Raw genomic sequence first — 15,522 nt, forward strand, 5'->3', positions numbered from 1 at the left:
TTGTATTTCTGTTGTGTCGGTTGTTATTTCTCTACTCTCATTTCTAATTTTATTTATTTGAGTCCTCTCTCTTCTTTTCTTGGTGAGTCTTGTTAAAGGTTCATCAATTTTGTTTACCCTTTCAAAGAACCAGCTCTTGGTTTCATTGATCCTCCATATTGTTTCTTTAGCTTCTATGTCTTTTATTTCCACTCTGATCTTTATTATTTCCTTCCTTCTACTACCTCTGGGCTTTACTTGCTGTTCTTTTTCTAGTTCTTTTAGATGAAGGGTTAGGTTGTTTATTTGAGCTTTTTCAAGCTTCTTAAGGAATGCCTGTAGTGCTATGAACTTCCCTCCCAGGACTGCTTTTGCTGTGTTTCATAAATTTTGAGTTGTTGTTTGTTCATTATCATTTGTTTCTAGGAATTTTTTTATTTCTTCTTTGATTTAATTGTTAACCCATTCGTTATCTAATAACATGCTATTTAGTTTCCATGTGTTTGACTATTTTTCTGTTGTGGTTGATTTCTAGTTTCATGCCATTGTGATCAGAGAAAATGCTTGATATGATTTTTTTTTAAATAAATTTTTATTAATGGTAATGGGATGACATTAATAAATCAGGGTACATATATTCAAAGAAAACATGTCTAGGTTATTTTGTCATTAAATTATGTTGCATACCCCTCGCCCAAAGTCAGATTGTCCTTCGCCACCCTCTATCTAGTTCTCTGTGCCCCTCCCCCTCCCCCTAACTCTCCCCCTGACCTCCCTCGCCCCACCCCTGGTAACCACCACACTCTTGTCCATGTCTCTTAGTCTCATTTTTATGTTCCACCAATGTATGGAATCATGTAGTTCTTGTTTTTTTCTGATTTATTTCACTCCTTATAATGTTATCAAGATCCCACCATTTTGCTGTAAATGATCTGATGTCATCATTTCTTATGGCTGAGTAGTATTCCATAGTGTATATGTGCCACATCTTCTTTATCCAGTCTTCTATTGAAGGGCTTTTTGGTTGTTTCCATGTCTTGGCCACTGTGAACAGTGCTGCAATGAACATGGGGCTACATGTGTCTTCCCGTATCAATGTTTCTGAGGTTTTGGGGTATATACCCAGTAGAGGGATTGCTGGGTCATAAGGTAGTTCTATTTTCAGTTTTTTGAGGAACCACCATACTTTCCTCCATAATGGTTGTACTACTTTACAGTCCCACCAACAGTGAATGAGGGTTCCTTTTTCTCCACAGCCTCTCAAACATTTGCTATTACCCGTCTTGTTGATAATAGCTAATCTAACAGGGGTGAGGTGGTATCTCATTGTAGTTTTGATTTGCATTTCCCTAATAACTAATGAAGCTGAGCATCTTTTCATATATCTGTTGGCCATTTGTATCTCTTCCTGGGAGAAGTGTCTATTCATGTCCTCTTCCCATTTTTTTATTGGATTGTTTGTTTGTTTGTTGTTGAGTTTTATGAGTTCTTTGTAAATTTTGGAAATTAGGCCCTTATCTGAGCTGTTGTTTGAAAATATCATTTCCCATTTAGTTGGCTGTCTGTTTATTTTTATATCAGTTTCTCTTGCTGAGCAAAAACTTTTTATTCTGATGTAGTCCCATTTATTTATCTTTGCCTTCACTTCTCTTGCCATTGGAGTCAAGTTCATAAAATGTTAAAACCCAGGACCATGAGTTTAGTACCTATGTCTTCTTCTATGTACTTTATTGTTTCAGGTCTTATATTTAGGTCTTTGATCCATTTTGAATTAATTTTAGTACACGGGGACAGGCTGTAGTCGAGTTTCATTCTTTTGCATGTGGCTTTCCAGTTTTCCCAACACCATTTGTTGAAGAGGCTTTCTTTTCTCCATTGTGTGTTGTTGGCCCCTTTATCAAAGATTATTTGACCATATATATGTGGTTTTATTTCTGGGCTTTCTATTCTGTTCCATTGGTCTGAGTGTCTATTTTTCTGCCAATACCATGCTGTTTTGATTATTGTGGCCCTATAATATAGTTTAAAGTCAGGTATTGTAATGCCCCCAGCTTCATTCTTTTTCCTTAGGATTGTTTTGGCTATTCGGGGTTTTTTATAGTTCCATATAAATCTGATGATTTTTTGTTCCATTTCTTTAAAAAATCTCATAGGGATTTTGATGGGAATTGCATTAAATTTGTATATTGCTTTGGGTAATATGGCCATTTTGATTATATTTATTCTTCCTATCCAAGAACAAGGAATATTTTTCCATCTCATTGTATCTTTTTCGATTTCCCTTAACAATGCTTTGTACTTTTCATTATATAGGTCCTTTACATTCTTTGTTATGTTTATTCCTAGGTATTTTATTTTTTTTGTTGCAATCGTGAAGGGGATTATTTTTTTGAGTTCGTTTTCTAATATTTCATTGTTGGCATAGAGAAAGGCTATGGACTTCTGTATGTTAATTTTGTATCCTGCGACCTTACTGTATTGGTTTATTGTTTCTAATAATCTTTTTGTGGAGTCCTTCGGGTTTTCGATGTATAGGATCATATCATCAGCAAAAAGTGATACCTTTACTTCTTCTTTTCCGATATGGATGCCTTTTATTTCTTTGTCTTGTCTGATTGCTCTGGCCAGAACTTCTAGCACCACGTTAAATAAGAGTGGAGAGAGTGGACAACCCTGTCTTGTTCCTGATTTAAGGTAGAAAGTCCTCAGTTTTATGCCGTTTAAAATGATGTTGGCTGATGGTTTATCATATATGGCCTTTATCATGTTGAGATATTTTCCTTCTATACCCATTTTGTTGAGAGTCTTAAACATAAAATTGTGTTGTATTTTATCAAAAGCCTTTTCTGCATCTATTGATAAGATCATGTGGTTTTTGTTCTTTGTTTTGTTGATATGGTGTATTACGTTAACCGTTTTGCGTATGTTGAACCATCCTTGAGATTCTGGGATGAATCCCACTTGATCATGATGTATTATTTTTTTAATATGTTGTTGTATTCGGTTTGCCAGTATTTTGTTTAGAATTTTAGCATCTGTATTCATTAGAGATATTGGTCTGTAGTTTTCTTTCTTTGTGCCATCCTTGCCAGGTTTTGGTATGAGGGTTATGTTGGCCTCATAAAATGTGTTTGGAAGTATTGCTTCTTCTTCAATTTTTTGGAAGACTTTGAGTAGAATAGGAACCAAGTCTTCTTTGAATGTTTGATAGAATTCATTAGTATAACCGTCTGGGCCTGGACTTTTATTTTTGGGGAGGTTTTTAATAGTTTTTTCTATTTCCTCCCTGCTGATTGGTCTGTTTAGGCTTTCTGCTTCTTCATGACTCAGTCTAGGAAGGTTGTATTGTTCTAGGAATTTATCCATTTCTTCTAGATTGTTGTATTTGGTGGCATATAATTTTTCATAGTATTCTACAATAATTCTTTGTATATCTATGATGTCTGTGGTGATCTCTCCTCTTTCATTTTGGATTTTATTTATTTGAGTCCTGTGCCTTTTTTCCTTGGTGAGTCTTGCCAAGGGTTTGTCAATTTTGTTGATCTTTTCAAAGAACCAGCTCCTTGTTTTATTGATTTTTTCTATAGTTTTTCTGTTCTCTATTTCATTTATTTCTGCTCTGATTTTTATTATCTCCTTTCTTTGGCTGGTTTTGGTTTGTCTTTGTTCTTCTTTTTCTAGTTCCTTAAGGTGTGAAGTTAAGTGGTTTACTTCGGCTCTCTCTTGTTTGTTCATATAGGCCTGAAGTGATATGAACTTTCCTCTTATTACTGCTTTTGCTGCATCCCAGAGATTCTGATATGTCGTATTTTCATTTTCATTTGTCTGTATGTATCTTTTGATCTCTGTGCTTATTTCTTCTTTGACCCATTCATTTTTTAGAAGTATGTTGTTTAGTTTCCACATTTTTGTGGGTTTTTCCCCCTCTTTTTTGCAGTTGAATTCTAGTTTCAAGGCTTTATGATCAGAAAATATGCTTGGTACAATTTCAATTTTTCTAAATTTGCTGATATTGTCTTTGTGGCCCAACATATGGTCAGTTCTTGAGAATGTTCCATGTACACTAGAGAAAAATGTATACTCTGTCGCTTTGGGATGAAGTGTCCTGTAGATGTCTATCATATCCAGATGTTCTAGTATTTCATTTAAGGCCACTATATCTTTATTGATTCTCTGTTTGGATGACCGATCTAGAGCCGTCAGCGGAGTATTGAGGTCTCCAAGTATGATTGTATTTTTGTTAGTTTTTGTTTTAAGGTCAATAAGTAGCTGTCTTATATATTTTGGTGCTCCTTGGTTTGGTGCATATATATTAAGGATTGTTATGTCTTCTTGATTCAGTGTCCCCTTAATCATTATGAAGTGACCATTTTTGTCTCTGAGTACTTTTTCTGTCTTGTAGTCAGCATTATCAGATATGAGTATTGCTACACCTGCTTTTTTTTGGGTGTTGTTTTCTTGGAGTATTGTTTTCCAGCCTTTCACTTTGAATTTGTTTTTATCCTTGTTGCTTAGATGTGTTTCTTGTAGGCAGCATATAGTTGGATTTTCTTTTTTAATCCATTCTGCTACTCTGTGTCTTTTTATTGGTAAGTTTAATCCATTTACATTTAGTGTAATTATTGACACTTGTGGGTTCCCTACTGCCATTTTATAAATTGCTTTCTGTTAGTTTTGTATCTAGTTTGATTCTTCTCTTTTGTTTTTCTATCATTTGTTTCTGTTTGTTTGTGTTCCATACTTCTTTCCTCTGTTGCTACCTTTTTTTAAGTCATGTGTTTTTGTGGTGGTTTTTTCTAGGGTGGTTACCATTAAGTAATGAAAAGGGTACCTACCATATTCATTGTAGTACCCTATCTTATAAGTATTTCTGCACTTCATCGTCCTTTGCTACTGTTAATCTCCATTCTCTCCCCCCTTTATTTTCCTTTGTTGTCACAGTTTAAGTTTGGTTTTATTGTGTTCTTGGTGGAGCTGTTACTTGTGGTGTTGTTTTCTTTTGTTCTTTGAATCTGGTTGGAAAACCCCCTTTAGTATTTTCTGGAGTGGGGGCTTTCTGGTGATAAATTCTCTCATCTTTTCTGTATTTGTGAATGTTTTTATATCTCCTTCATACTTGAAAGATAGCTTTGATGGGTATAGTATTCTTGGCTGAAAGTTCCTCTCTTTCAGGGCTTTAAATATTGGGGTCCACTCTCTTCTAGCTTGTAGAGTTTCTGCTGAGAAATCTGATGATAATCTAATAGGCCTTCCTTTATATGTTGTACTCTTCTTTTCCCTGGCTGCCTTGAGAATTTTTTCTTTGTCATTGGTTTGTGTCATCTTTATTATGATGTGCCTTGGAGTGGGTTTGTTGGGGTTAAGAAAACTCGGTGTTCTGTTTGCTTCTTGAATTTGAGGCTTTAGTTCTTTCCACAGGCTTGGGAAGTTCTCGTCTATTATTTGTTTGAGTATATTCTCCATTCCATTTTCTTTCTCTTCTCCCTCTGATATACCTATTATTCTTATGTTATTCTTTCTGATGGAGTCAGATAATTCCTGTAGGGCTTTCTCATTTTTTATTATTTTTGAGTCTCTTTCTTCTTCTCTCTGTTGTGCCTCAAGTTGTTTGTCTTCTATTTCACTAATCCTATCTTCAATCTGGGTAGTTCTGCTAGCTAAGCTTGTTACCTCGTTTTTCAGCTCGTGAATTGAGTTTTTCATTTCTGTTTGATTTGTTTTTATAGTTTCAATTTCCTTGGTAATATATTCTTTGTGTTCATTGAGTTGTTTTCTGATCTCCCTATATTGCCTTTCTGTGTTTTCTTGTATATCTCTGAGTATTTTTAAGATTTCTATTTTAAATTCTCTGTCATTTAGCTCCAAGGCTTCCAATATGTTAAGTCTTTTCTCCATAGATTTTTCCACATCTATTTGTGTTACCTCTCTTTCTTTTGTATCCATAATATTCGATTTCCTCTTTCTTATTGGCATCTGAGGGTGGTCTTGTTGATAGCACTAATTAGAATTAATAAAGAGTAAAAAGTAAAAAAAAAAAAAAAAAAAAAAAAGGGTAAAACACCCCACAAAAAAAAGCAGTAATAATTTATTATTTCCCCCTTTTTTCTTTCTTCTCTTTCCCTCCTCTCCCCTCCTCAGGGAAATATCGTGCCTATAATGGAGGGCCTGGTTTGCGGTGAAGAGTTCAAGGGGCAAAAAAAAAGGGGAATAGGGACCTACTAAATGCAAAAAAAAAAAAAAAAAAGGAAGAAAATCTTAGACAAGCATAAGATGATCTGCCTGCGGGTGATGGTCAACTAAGAGATATAATGAGAGGGATAAGAGGGAACCAGAAAAAAGGACAAAAAAAGGAATAATAAAGAAGAAAAAAATAAAAATAATAAGTAAAAATCTGTTGTATTAAGTGGAGCGAAGACCAAATACAATGGAGACCTTGGGTTGGGAGGACCCAAAATGCCACAAAAATAAACAAACAAGAAAAAAACAAAAACAAAAGCGAAAAAGAAAAATAAAGCCAAAAAAAGCCTTGAGTCCCAAATTAACTAATTTGTTCGTGATTGAGGATTAAATGGGAGGAAAGTAAAATGAGAAAAGAAAAAAACGAATAGAAAGGAAAAAATAAGAAAAAGAGAAAAACGAAGGAAGAAATAAAAAAGGAAGAGAAAAAAACAAAATAAAGCAAAACAAACAAACAAAAAAAAAACAAAAGAGGAGAGAGTGAGAGTTAAGTGTCCTGGAGTATAACCCCAAAGGAGGGTGAGGATGAAGAAGAGAAATAAGATGTAACACTTATGGGTAGTGTAGTTCAAGAAAAGGGAAGCATAAGATGGGCAGAGAATAGAAGGACCGAGGTGGAGGAAATAAAGGCAATAAGATAGAAGAAACAAACAACAACAACAACAACAACAAAAAATTAGTGGAACAAGTTGTAAAGTCTGTGGATTTTTCTTGATTTTGAGATGTTAACTTCTTCCTTTTTCTTTTCTCTCCCTCTTCCTGGTCGGTGACTCTGTACCCCAGGCTCTGCCCCTGTGTCACACTTAGGTAGGGATTTGCAGTTGATGGGATTCTATGGCAATGTCATATAATTGGCTTTAGTCTTGCTGGTAGTCAAGGCTTGTTGGCGTTTGCAGGGTCCAACGATGAGAGAGTTTGCTTTCCTGGATTCTCTCTCCTAGTCCCCCCTTCCTGAATTAGCAGCCTGGTGATCCAGCTATAAGGCTGCAACTGCTTCTGTCTGGGGAGTAAGAGGCTCAAAGAGCTGGGAAATCCCCACTCTATCCCTACTCAGTGCAAGGCTTTGGGAAAGGCTCTGGCAGTCAGGGCCTCCAGTGTAATCAGGCGGGGGTGGGAGTCAGTTGTTGTCAAGGTGACTGTTCAGCGCCTAGCATTCAGTTGGACCTCTCAACCCAGGCTTTCCACACTTTGTAGCCTGTTTTGGCTGGGAAGAAGACGCACTAGTCTCTGCTTGCGACTAGTGTAGTATAGATCTTATTATCTGCCAAGTCCTTCTTGTTAGCGTTTATCCCTGAATATGGAGGCTCTATCAATCAGAAGTTGCCCCCGCCCCTTTAGCGAGAGGCACTAAAAAATATCACGCCTCTTGTCTTGGGTCGGTGAACTGAGAGAGATCTTATCAATTAGAACCGAGGGTGCGCAGATTTCACGGGTTAAGTTAATTTCAGTAATTGGGTCGCAGCTGTGCTCCCGAAGGTATTTCAGGCTGCCTGCGCGCGCCCCTCCCCCAACGCTTGATTGTTAGCTTGAATGGCTGGGTGAGGTGCCCCGCCCACGGAGAGAATCTCCCAAGTAGGGAATACCGCCCTGGGGCCTCTCCCGCTCCCCGTGCGCAGGCTGCTGGGAACGTTAGCGGTGCTCGGTCTGCAACCGGACCGGGCGCTGCTCGCGGCGGCTCGCGGCGGCGGCTAGCGGCGGCGGCTCGCGGCTCCCGAGTGCGGGCTGACTCACCACAGGCGCAATTCCTCGCGGCTTGAATGAACGTCCCTGCGGTAGCTTCCTCCACACCCTCGTCTCTCAGATTCAAGTGATAACAGTCCTTTCGCTTTCAGTTTGTGTGGAACTCCGGAATGCTCCGAAGATAAATTTTCCTGTTTCTAGTTGATAAATTTGTTGTGATTTTGGGGAGATCTGTCGGACGCGCTGCTCACGGCGCCATTTCCGTGACGTCACTCCTTGATATGATTTTAATCTTCTTAAATTTGTTGAGACTGTTTTTGTGTCCTAATATGTGGTCTATCTTAGAGAATTTACCATGAGCACTTGAAAAGAATGTAGATTCTGCTGCCTTAGGTTAAAAGGTTCTAAAGATATCTATTAAATCAAGTTGATCTAGTGTGTCCTTTAAGTCTGCTGTTTCTTTGTTAATTTTCTTTCTTGAGGATATGTCTAGTGATGTTAGTGGGGTATTGAAATCTCCTACTATTATAGTATTGCTGTTGATCTTGCCCTTTATATCCATCAAAGTCTGCTTTATATATTTAGGTGCTCCTATATTAGGTGTGTAGATATTTATGATGGTTATATCTTTCTGTTGGATTGTTCCCTTTATCATTATGTAGTGACCTTCTTTATCTCTTACTATAGTCTTTGTTTTAAAGTTCATTTTGTCTGATATAAGTATTGCTACCCCAGCTTTTTTTTCATTTCCCTTTGCGTGAAATATTTTTTTCCATCCTTTTACCTTCAATCTATGTGCATCTTTTGTTTTAAGGTGTGTCTCTTGTAGACAGCATATGTACGGGTCCTGTTTTCTTATCCAAGCAGCTACCCTATGTCTTTTGATTGGATCATTTAATCCATTTACATTTAAGGTTATTATTGATATGTAGTTGTTTATTGCCATTTTATTCTTTAAAGCTGTATTCCTCTTTTGCTCTATTCTTTTCCCACTTTGATCTGTTTGCAACAGGCCCCTTAACATTTCCTGCAGCATTGGTTTGGTTGTAATGAATTCCTTGAGGTTTTTTTTTTTTTTTTTTTTGGTCTGGGAAGATTTTTATTTCTCCTTCAATTTTAAATGATAGCCTTGCTGGATAAAGTAGTCTTGGTTGTAGGCTCTTGTTCTGCATTACTTTGAATATTTCTTGCCATTCTCTTCTAGCCTCAAGTGTTTCTGTTGAGAAGTCAGATGTCATCCTTATGGAGGCTCCTTTGTAGGTGATAGCCTTCTTTTCTCTAGCAGCTTTTATTATTTTCTCTTTATTGCTTAGCTTTGGTATTTTAATTATGATGTGTCTTGGTGTAGGTCTTTTTGGGTTTCTCTTTAATGGAGTTCTCTGTGCTTCTTGAACTGGTGAGACTCTTCCTTGCATCAATTTAGGGAAGTTTTCAGCTATGATTTGATTGAATAAAGTTTCTATCCCTTGTTCTTTCTCTTCTTCTTCAGGAACCCCTATGATGCGGATGTTATTTCTCTTCATGTTGTCACAGAGCTCTCTCAGAGTTTCCTCAGACTTTTTGAGTCTCTTTTCTTTTTTCTGCTCTGCTTTCGTGCCTTTGTTCATCTTGTCCCCCAACTCACTGATTCGATCCTCAGCTTCATCCATTCTGCTTTTAATTCCTTCCATTGTGGTCTTCATTTCTGATATTGTATTTGTCACCTCCAACTGATTCTTTTTAATATTTCAGTGTCCTTTTTTATACTTGCTATCTCTTTATTTAGGTGTTTGTAATGACCATCCATTGTTGTTCTAAGATCCCTAAGCATCCTAACAATCGTTATTCTAAACTCTGTATCTGGCAGTTTGGTTATTTCCATATCACTCAGTTCCTTTTCTGGAGGTTTCTCTTGTGGTTTCATTTGGATTGCACTTCTCTGTCTTCTCATTATGTCTGTGTGTTTGGGTGTGTTGTTTGTAGGGCTGGTTGAGTCTAGGTTTGGTGTTGTCTGCCTGTCATCTCTGTGTGTTTTATTCAGGTCTGGAACTGTGCTACCTAGTGGGGATCCAATAGTGAATGAGGTGTTTGGCCTCCCATAGAGGCAGCAGTAGAGCAGAGGAAATGTGTGTGAGAAGTTAATCTGATAAATGCTTGTCTCTGGTAAGTAAGTATAAGCTGTGAAGGGAGCCCAGAGTAGGAAGAGGAAGCAGTTACCTGGGGGAAGGGTGTAAGTTCACAGAGAAAGTGAGCTTGCATGAGACCCTGAAGTAAGGGAGGAGTTTGTCAGGTGAGAGAGGCCGGCGACAACCGTGTGGACTTCCATGCCACGTGTTCTCGTGCGCCAGGAGGCTGCAGTGTCGGAACAGGGACAGAGGGGCCATAGGGACGTTCTGTAAGACTTCTCAGCATTCAGCGCTTGTGTCCTCTACATACCATTCCAGGTGTTTAAACATTAGGTGGACACTAACCACATGCATGAGTGTAGTTGTAGCTGCATCCGATTATATTCTCGAGTTTCCAGCCCATGCATTTGCAGTCACTTTTAATTTATCCATGATTTTGATAAAAGATGCTGCCCATTTTAGATAGCTTTAGTTTGGATTTGAAAGTACAGTACTTCCCATAAGTCAAAATTAAGAGTTTTGAAATGTAATCATTGCACACGCACGTTGTTCTTTTCTCCCCTAGTCTATTTCTTGGTTGTTTCTTAGCAACCACCTTCAAATGGCTTCTTCCTTCTCTGAACTTCCTGAGTCCCCACACGTGTTGAGCAGCGGGAAAGAAGTGAAACTCATGGCCCTGCTCTCGGGAGAGGGACTGGCGGACGCATGTGGTGACTCGCTCCGCCAGGGGTTCTGCTGAAAGTGTGCTTGCCACTGAAGCGAAGGGGACATTTCATCCTGGTGGCAGCGAGGGGTGTGGGGGTGGGACTGCAGCTCACGGATCACTGAATGTTTCCTGGAAAAAGTAATCCTTGAGTTGAATCTTGAAGGACAGAGGAAGATTATTCCACCAGAGATGCCAGGGGCTGGGGGGAAGGTGAGCTGGGCAGAAAGGAAAAAGCACAGAGACGCGGTACAGGTGGGGCACTGCTTCTGTGGCTGGCGTGGAAGGCAGGTGAGGATGTGGAGAGAATCTGGGGTGAAGGAGTTTTCATTCTATTATCTAATTGTGGGGAGTCATTGAGAAGCAAGGCTAGAGCTAGTTGTAGAGGAGGGGGGGCATGGAGGGTCAAAAATGTATGTGTTGGGGTCTGTGACGCTGGGGATGGGGGAGAGAGTTGATCAGGAAGGGGTTTAGCTGGAGTGGTTGCCTTGCCAGATGCATGTGATGTCATAGGAGCCATGGCTCGTTGGACTGTATTCTACAGAACGTTTTGTGGCTTAACTTTAATCCCAGTGTTTCTTTAAATGCAGCTAAATGGACAGAATGCATTTAATGGCACAGGTATTTAGAATATATATTTTAATTTGATGCCTCAAATAAATCTTAGTAACGTGTATTTAGGATAATTACATTTCGAGTGCTGAGCAAAGTGCAGTGTCAGTTCTGCCAGTAGGTGACACTAAGAACCCCAGGAAACAGTTCCCAGGGACCGCTGCAGCCCAGTAACACGAGCTGCGCAAAGCTCGGCCACGCTAACATGCAGCCCTGTCTCTCTCATGACCCAGGATGGTCCAGCAGTTTGCTGTGGACTTTGAGAAGAGAATCGAAGGCTCTGGGGACCAGGTGGACACCCTGGAGCTCTCCGGGGGCGCGAAAATCAATCGTATCTTCCATGAACGCTTTCCTTTTGAGATAGTCAAGGTTTGTACCAAACGCTGCCCCCACCTCACGTTTCACTTCCTTCCCATAGTCTGTTCCACATAGCTCTTCATAACATGGTATGAGACAAAGGTCGTTATTTCCACGAAAGCCTTCATACTCCGGCAGTGACATTTAGGAGAGAAGTATTTTTTTACTGATGGTTCTGATTTTATTCAGTGAGATCCGATGGCACTTCAGATGATCTCAACAAACACGAATTGAGTTCCTATGGCATTGATTAGTTGTCTAATTAATTTAAGAAATATTTCTTGAGCATCGCCTCTGTGCTGTAGGTGCCATTGATCGGAACTGAGACACTGCCTGGTGGGGAGGGACAGGAAATGAACAACTAGATGCAGTAAGAAGATCACCAGGCCCTGGCTGGTTAGCTCAGTGGTAGAGTGTTGGCCTGACGTGCAGGAGTCCCGGGTTCGATTCCCGGCCAGGGCACACAGGAGAGGCGCCCATCTGCTTCTCCACCCCTCCCCCTCTCTTTCCTCTCTGTCTCTCTCTTCCCCTCCAGCAGCCGAGGCTCCATTGGAGCAAAGATGGCCTGGGTGCTGAGGATGGCTCTGTGGCCTCTGCCTCAGGGGCTAGAGTGGCTCTGGATGCAACAGAGCAAAGCCCCAGAGGGGCAGAGCATCGCCCCCTGGTGGGTGTGCCGGGTGGATCCCGATCGGGCGCATGCGGGAGTCTGTCTGACTGCCTCCCTGTTTCCAGCTTTGGGAAAATGAAAAAAAAAAAAAAAAGAAGATCTCCAGTAGTATTATGTATTGTAATGGGGGGGGCAGGGAGAGAAAGGGATGTCCAGGCAGGGGCTCTCTGAGTAGGGGACACTGAGAACATGGCCAGAATGGCCCGTGAGGATCTGGGGGAAGAGGGGTGTTCAAGACAAGTGGCCCAGGACCAGGCCCCACAGTGAGCACCTGCGTGCGTGGCAGGTGAGGCACCCACGGCCTGTGTGGGGCTGACTGGAAGGGGGAAAGGGGTGTGCAGGGAGCTCAGAGGAGGAAGTGCCCACTTATGGAGGATTTGTGACTCTAGACACAGGGCCTACAGGGCTCAGACTGAATATGGGGAACATGAGAATGAGAATATTCAAGATGCCTCCCACAGCTGAGCAGACGTTAGCACCTGTCAGATGGGGGACACCGAGGGAAGGCAAGCTTGTGTGTGAGCATGGATCTCGCTTTGCCTGAGGTGCCCAGGCAGTGGCGCAGCAGCGTAGGGACCCGGCTGCGTGCTGCCCCTACAGAGGCGGGTGCTCGTGTCTGGGTGTGGGAGGCAGTTGGGTAAACAGAGAGTAGCATTAAAATGTGCTAGGGCAGTGATAAACTTCAGCACAACGTGCTATGGAAACACAGCCCATGGACACGAGTCCCTGCCCAGAGCGTCAGGGAGCCCGGCTGCCGAGCGGGTGTGGAAGGAAGAGCAGTCGTTGAGCAGGAGGAGAGGAGGGAGAAAGATAATTCCAGACAGAAAGGGTGGACCGGCGAAGACGGCTCCGTGGAGCCCCCGGGGTGGGGGCAGGGGACACAGCAGCTCCTTGTTGTGCAGCCTGGAGTGCAGAGGAAACGATGACAGCGAGGCCGGAGAGGCCACAGCCAGGGAGCCGGGGGCCGAAGCACGTGCTCTCCAGACACCTTTCCAGGTCTAAGCTCCCTGACACTGTGGTCCTGCTTCCAGATACACTGCCAGTGTCTAGGACTCCTGGGAAGTGTTCACACAGCAGTCTGTCCTGGGTTGGATGGGTACAACATGATTGATTTCCTCTTATAAAGAGGCTGGGAATTCTGGTGGTTATATGGCCAGGGGGAAAAGGCAGCCATTACTTATCTCGTTACTGCTGGCCCGCTGTTGCATGTCCAGTGACCCTCTTATGTATGCATTTGTCTGCATTTGAATGCAGAATCGTAGATTTCAAACGAATGGCCAGACTTAGGTTTGGAAGGCATCCTTTACACATCGCACTCCTGTCTGAAAAGGAGTCAAAATCTGCCTCGCTGCAGTAAAACGCCCAGGAACCCCGAACCTTCCCTGTCTCCTTGAACCTCATGTAAACAGATGTTTTGACCATCTGAGTTTGAGTTAGGGGAGACATGAGCATCCATTTATTAATGGTGGAGTCAGGGGATTCTCATTCTTTAATATTTGATGATAATGTTATTCAGCGGAATAGAGTGTCATAACTGTGGCTCATTTTGCATCTGCAGATGGAGTTCAATGAGAAAGAATTGCGGAGAGAAATAAGCTACGCAATCAAAAACATACATGGGATCAGGCAAGTGGTTCATATTTTCCTTGGCCCCGGTCTGGGCTACTAAGAGCCGATGGACATTTACGAATGGCGAGCAGAGTTGTCCTTTCGCTGTCTGATGTGGGTGGAGGGGGAGGTGGAAACCTTAGTTTGGGTTCAGTGGCAATTCCCTGCGTCGTCACCCTCGGCCTTGTTCAGTTAGAGAAACAGAAACGCTCGTGCGTGCGCAGCACCGTGCTGGCGCGGCCAGGCACCCTTGTTCTTTAAGCTGTCTGTCTTGGGGAGGGAGGCCTGGCATGCCCATAAGTCGTCATTCCTGACATGGAGACAGGGCTGGTTAATTGTGGCCGGATTCATGCAGCAAGCCTGGGAAAGACTAATGAAGTACATGGTAGCTTTTGAGTTTTCAACTGGCAAAGGTGGGCTGTGTACATACGTGTGTGTGCATGACATACGTGTGCGTGTGAGTGTATGTGTGCGAGTACGTGCGTGTGTGTGTGCGTACTTGTGTGGACAGGGTAGGGACAGTGCAGTAAGATGCGGGAGGATGGAGCGTGTTGGGGCCGGAGGATAAAACTCAGGGCCTGGGGTGGAAAGAGCCGTGTGGACGCACAGGCAGAGGTGTGACGTGCGGTGTTCTGGAGCAGGGGTCCCGCTTGTTGACCAGAGTTGGGAATGTGGACCTGGGAGCAGAGGATCTGAGGCTGGGAGTGGCCCTTGTGCCTGAACTTAAAACTTACATAAAGTGATATTATATGCATTTACTTTAAAGAACCGTGATAGGAAAAAAAGGAATTTAAAACCCACGGTTCTTGAGCTTCTGTAAAGAAGGCTAAACAGAATGGATTATATGTTAGCTCGGGGTGTCCTGCATTCGGGGTGATGGTGCCTTGGGTTCCTGGTTCCTGGGTTATCCCGTGTGAAGCCCGTGCCCCCGTCTGCTGGCAGCAGAGTGTGCTGTGTGTGCGCGCGTGCCCTACGTGCACAGGGCCACATGGAGACTCTTTTGGGAACAGAACCGGAGAGGGCAACGCTTGACTGTGAGCATGAGTGTGAGCAGGATGGATGAGTTCCCAAAGGCGTTATGACATTTGAATTCGCTATCATTTTAACATCGAGACAATCTCTACAAGCCTCAGACAGTACGGTGTGTGAGTTCGCCAAGTGGAAGGGAGAAAACACTGATAACCAAAACCAGTGTCTCTCACCAGCCGCAGGCTCCCTGAGTTCCCTGGTAGTTCCTGTCCCTCTCCCTCTGTCTGCTCTAGAACGATGACTCGCTCTCTAGCTGGGCAGAGCTAGTGTTTGAACACGTCTATCAGTTTTGGGTCACAAAGTATTTTTACTTAGCCAAGTACAGTACTTTACTTGGCTTTTAAAACTCCTTACCAGACACATTTTTGTTGACTGTAACCGCCAACACTTTGCTGTTTGGTGCCATGGAGTTCTGATTTCTGTGCCTACCGACAGGAGAGGTTGGTGGTGGTGATTATTCTGGAGTTGATTCGCCTATAAGGTGGTGGTGGTTAGTACGTCCTGTACATAAGACATGCTAATGGCATGGTTGTTTAGGCCCTAAT

At 42.2% G+C, this 15,522-nt stretch overlaps 1 protein-coding gene across 4 annotated transcripts in view; it reads left to right on the forward strand.

The window, feature by feature from the left end:
• Positions 1 to 15,522, forward strand: part of DNM3 (dynamin 3) — a 457,675-nt gene that overhangs the window by 130,450 nt on the left and 311,703 nt on the right. For all 4 annotated transcript variants that reach the window (XM_066371511.1, XM_066371509.1, XM_066371510.1 and 1 more), the window contains exons 8-9: positions 11,550 to 11,685; positions 13,899 to 13,966. In XM_066371511.1, coding sequence (XP_066227608.1) covers positions 11,550 to 11,685; positions 13,899 to 13,966 — 204 coding nt within the window. The remainder of the gene's footprint in view (positions 1 to 11,549; positions 11,686 to 13,898; positions 13,967 to 15,522) is intronic.

Source organism: Saccopteryx leptura, chromosome 2, assembly GCF_036850995.1.
Source record: "Saccopteryx leptura isolate mSacLep1 chromosome 2, mSacLep1_pri_phased_curated, whole genome shotgun sequence".
Lineage (NCBI taxonomy): Eukaryota > Metazoa > Chordata > Mammalia > Chiroptera > Emballonuridae > Saccopteryx > Saccopteryx leptura.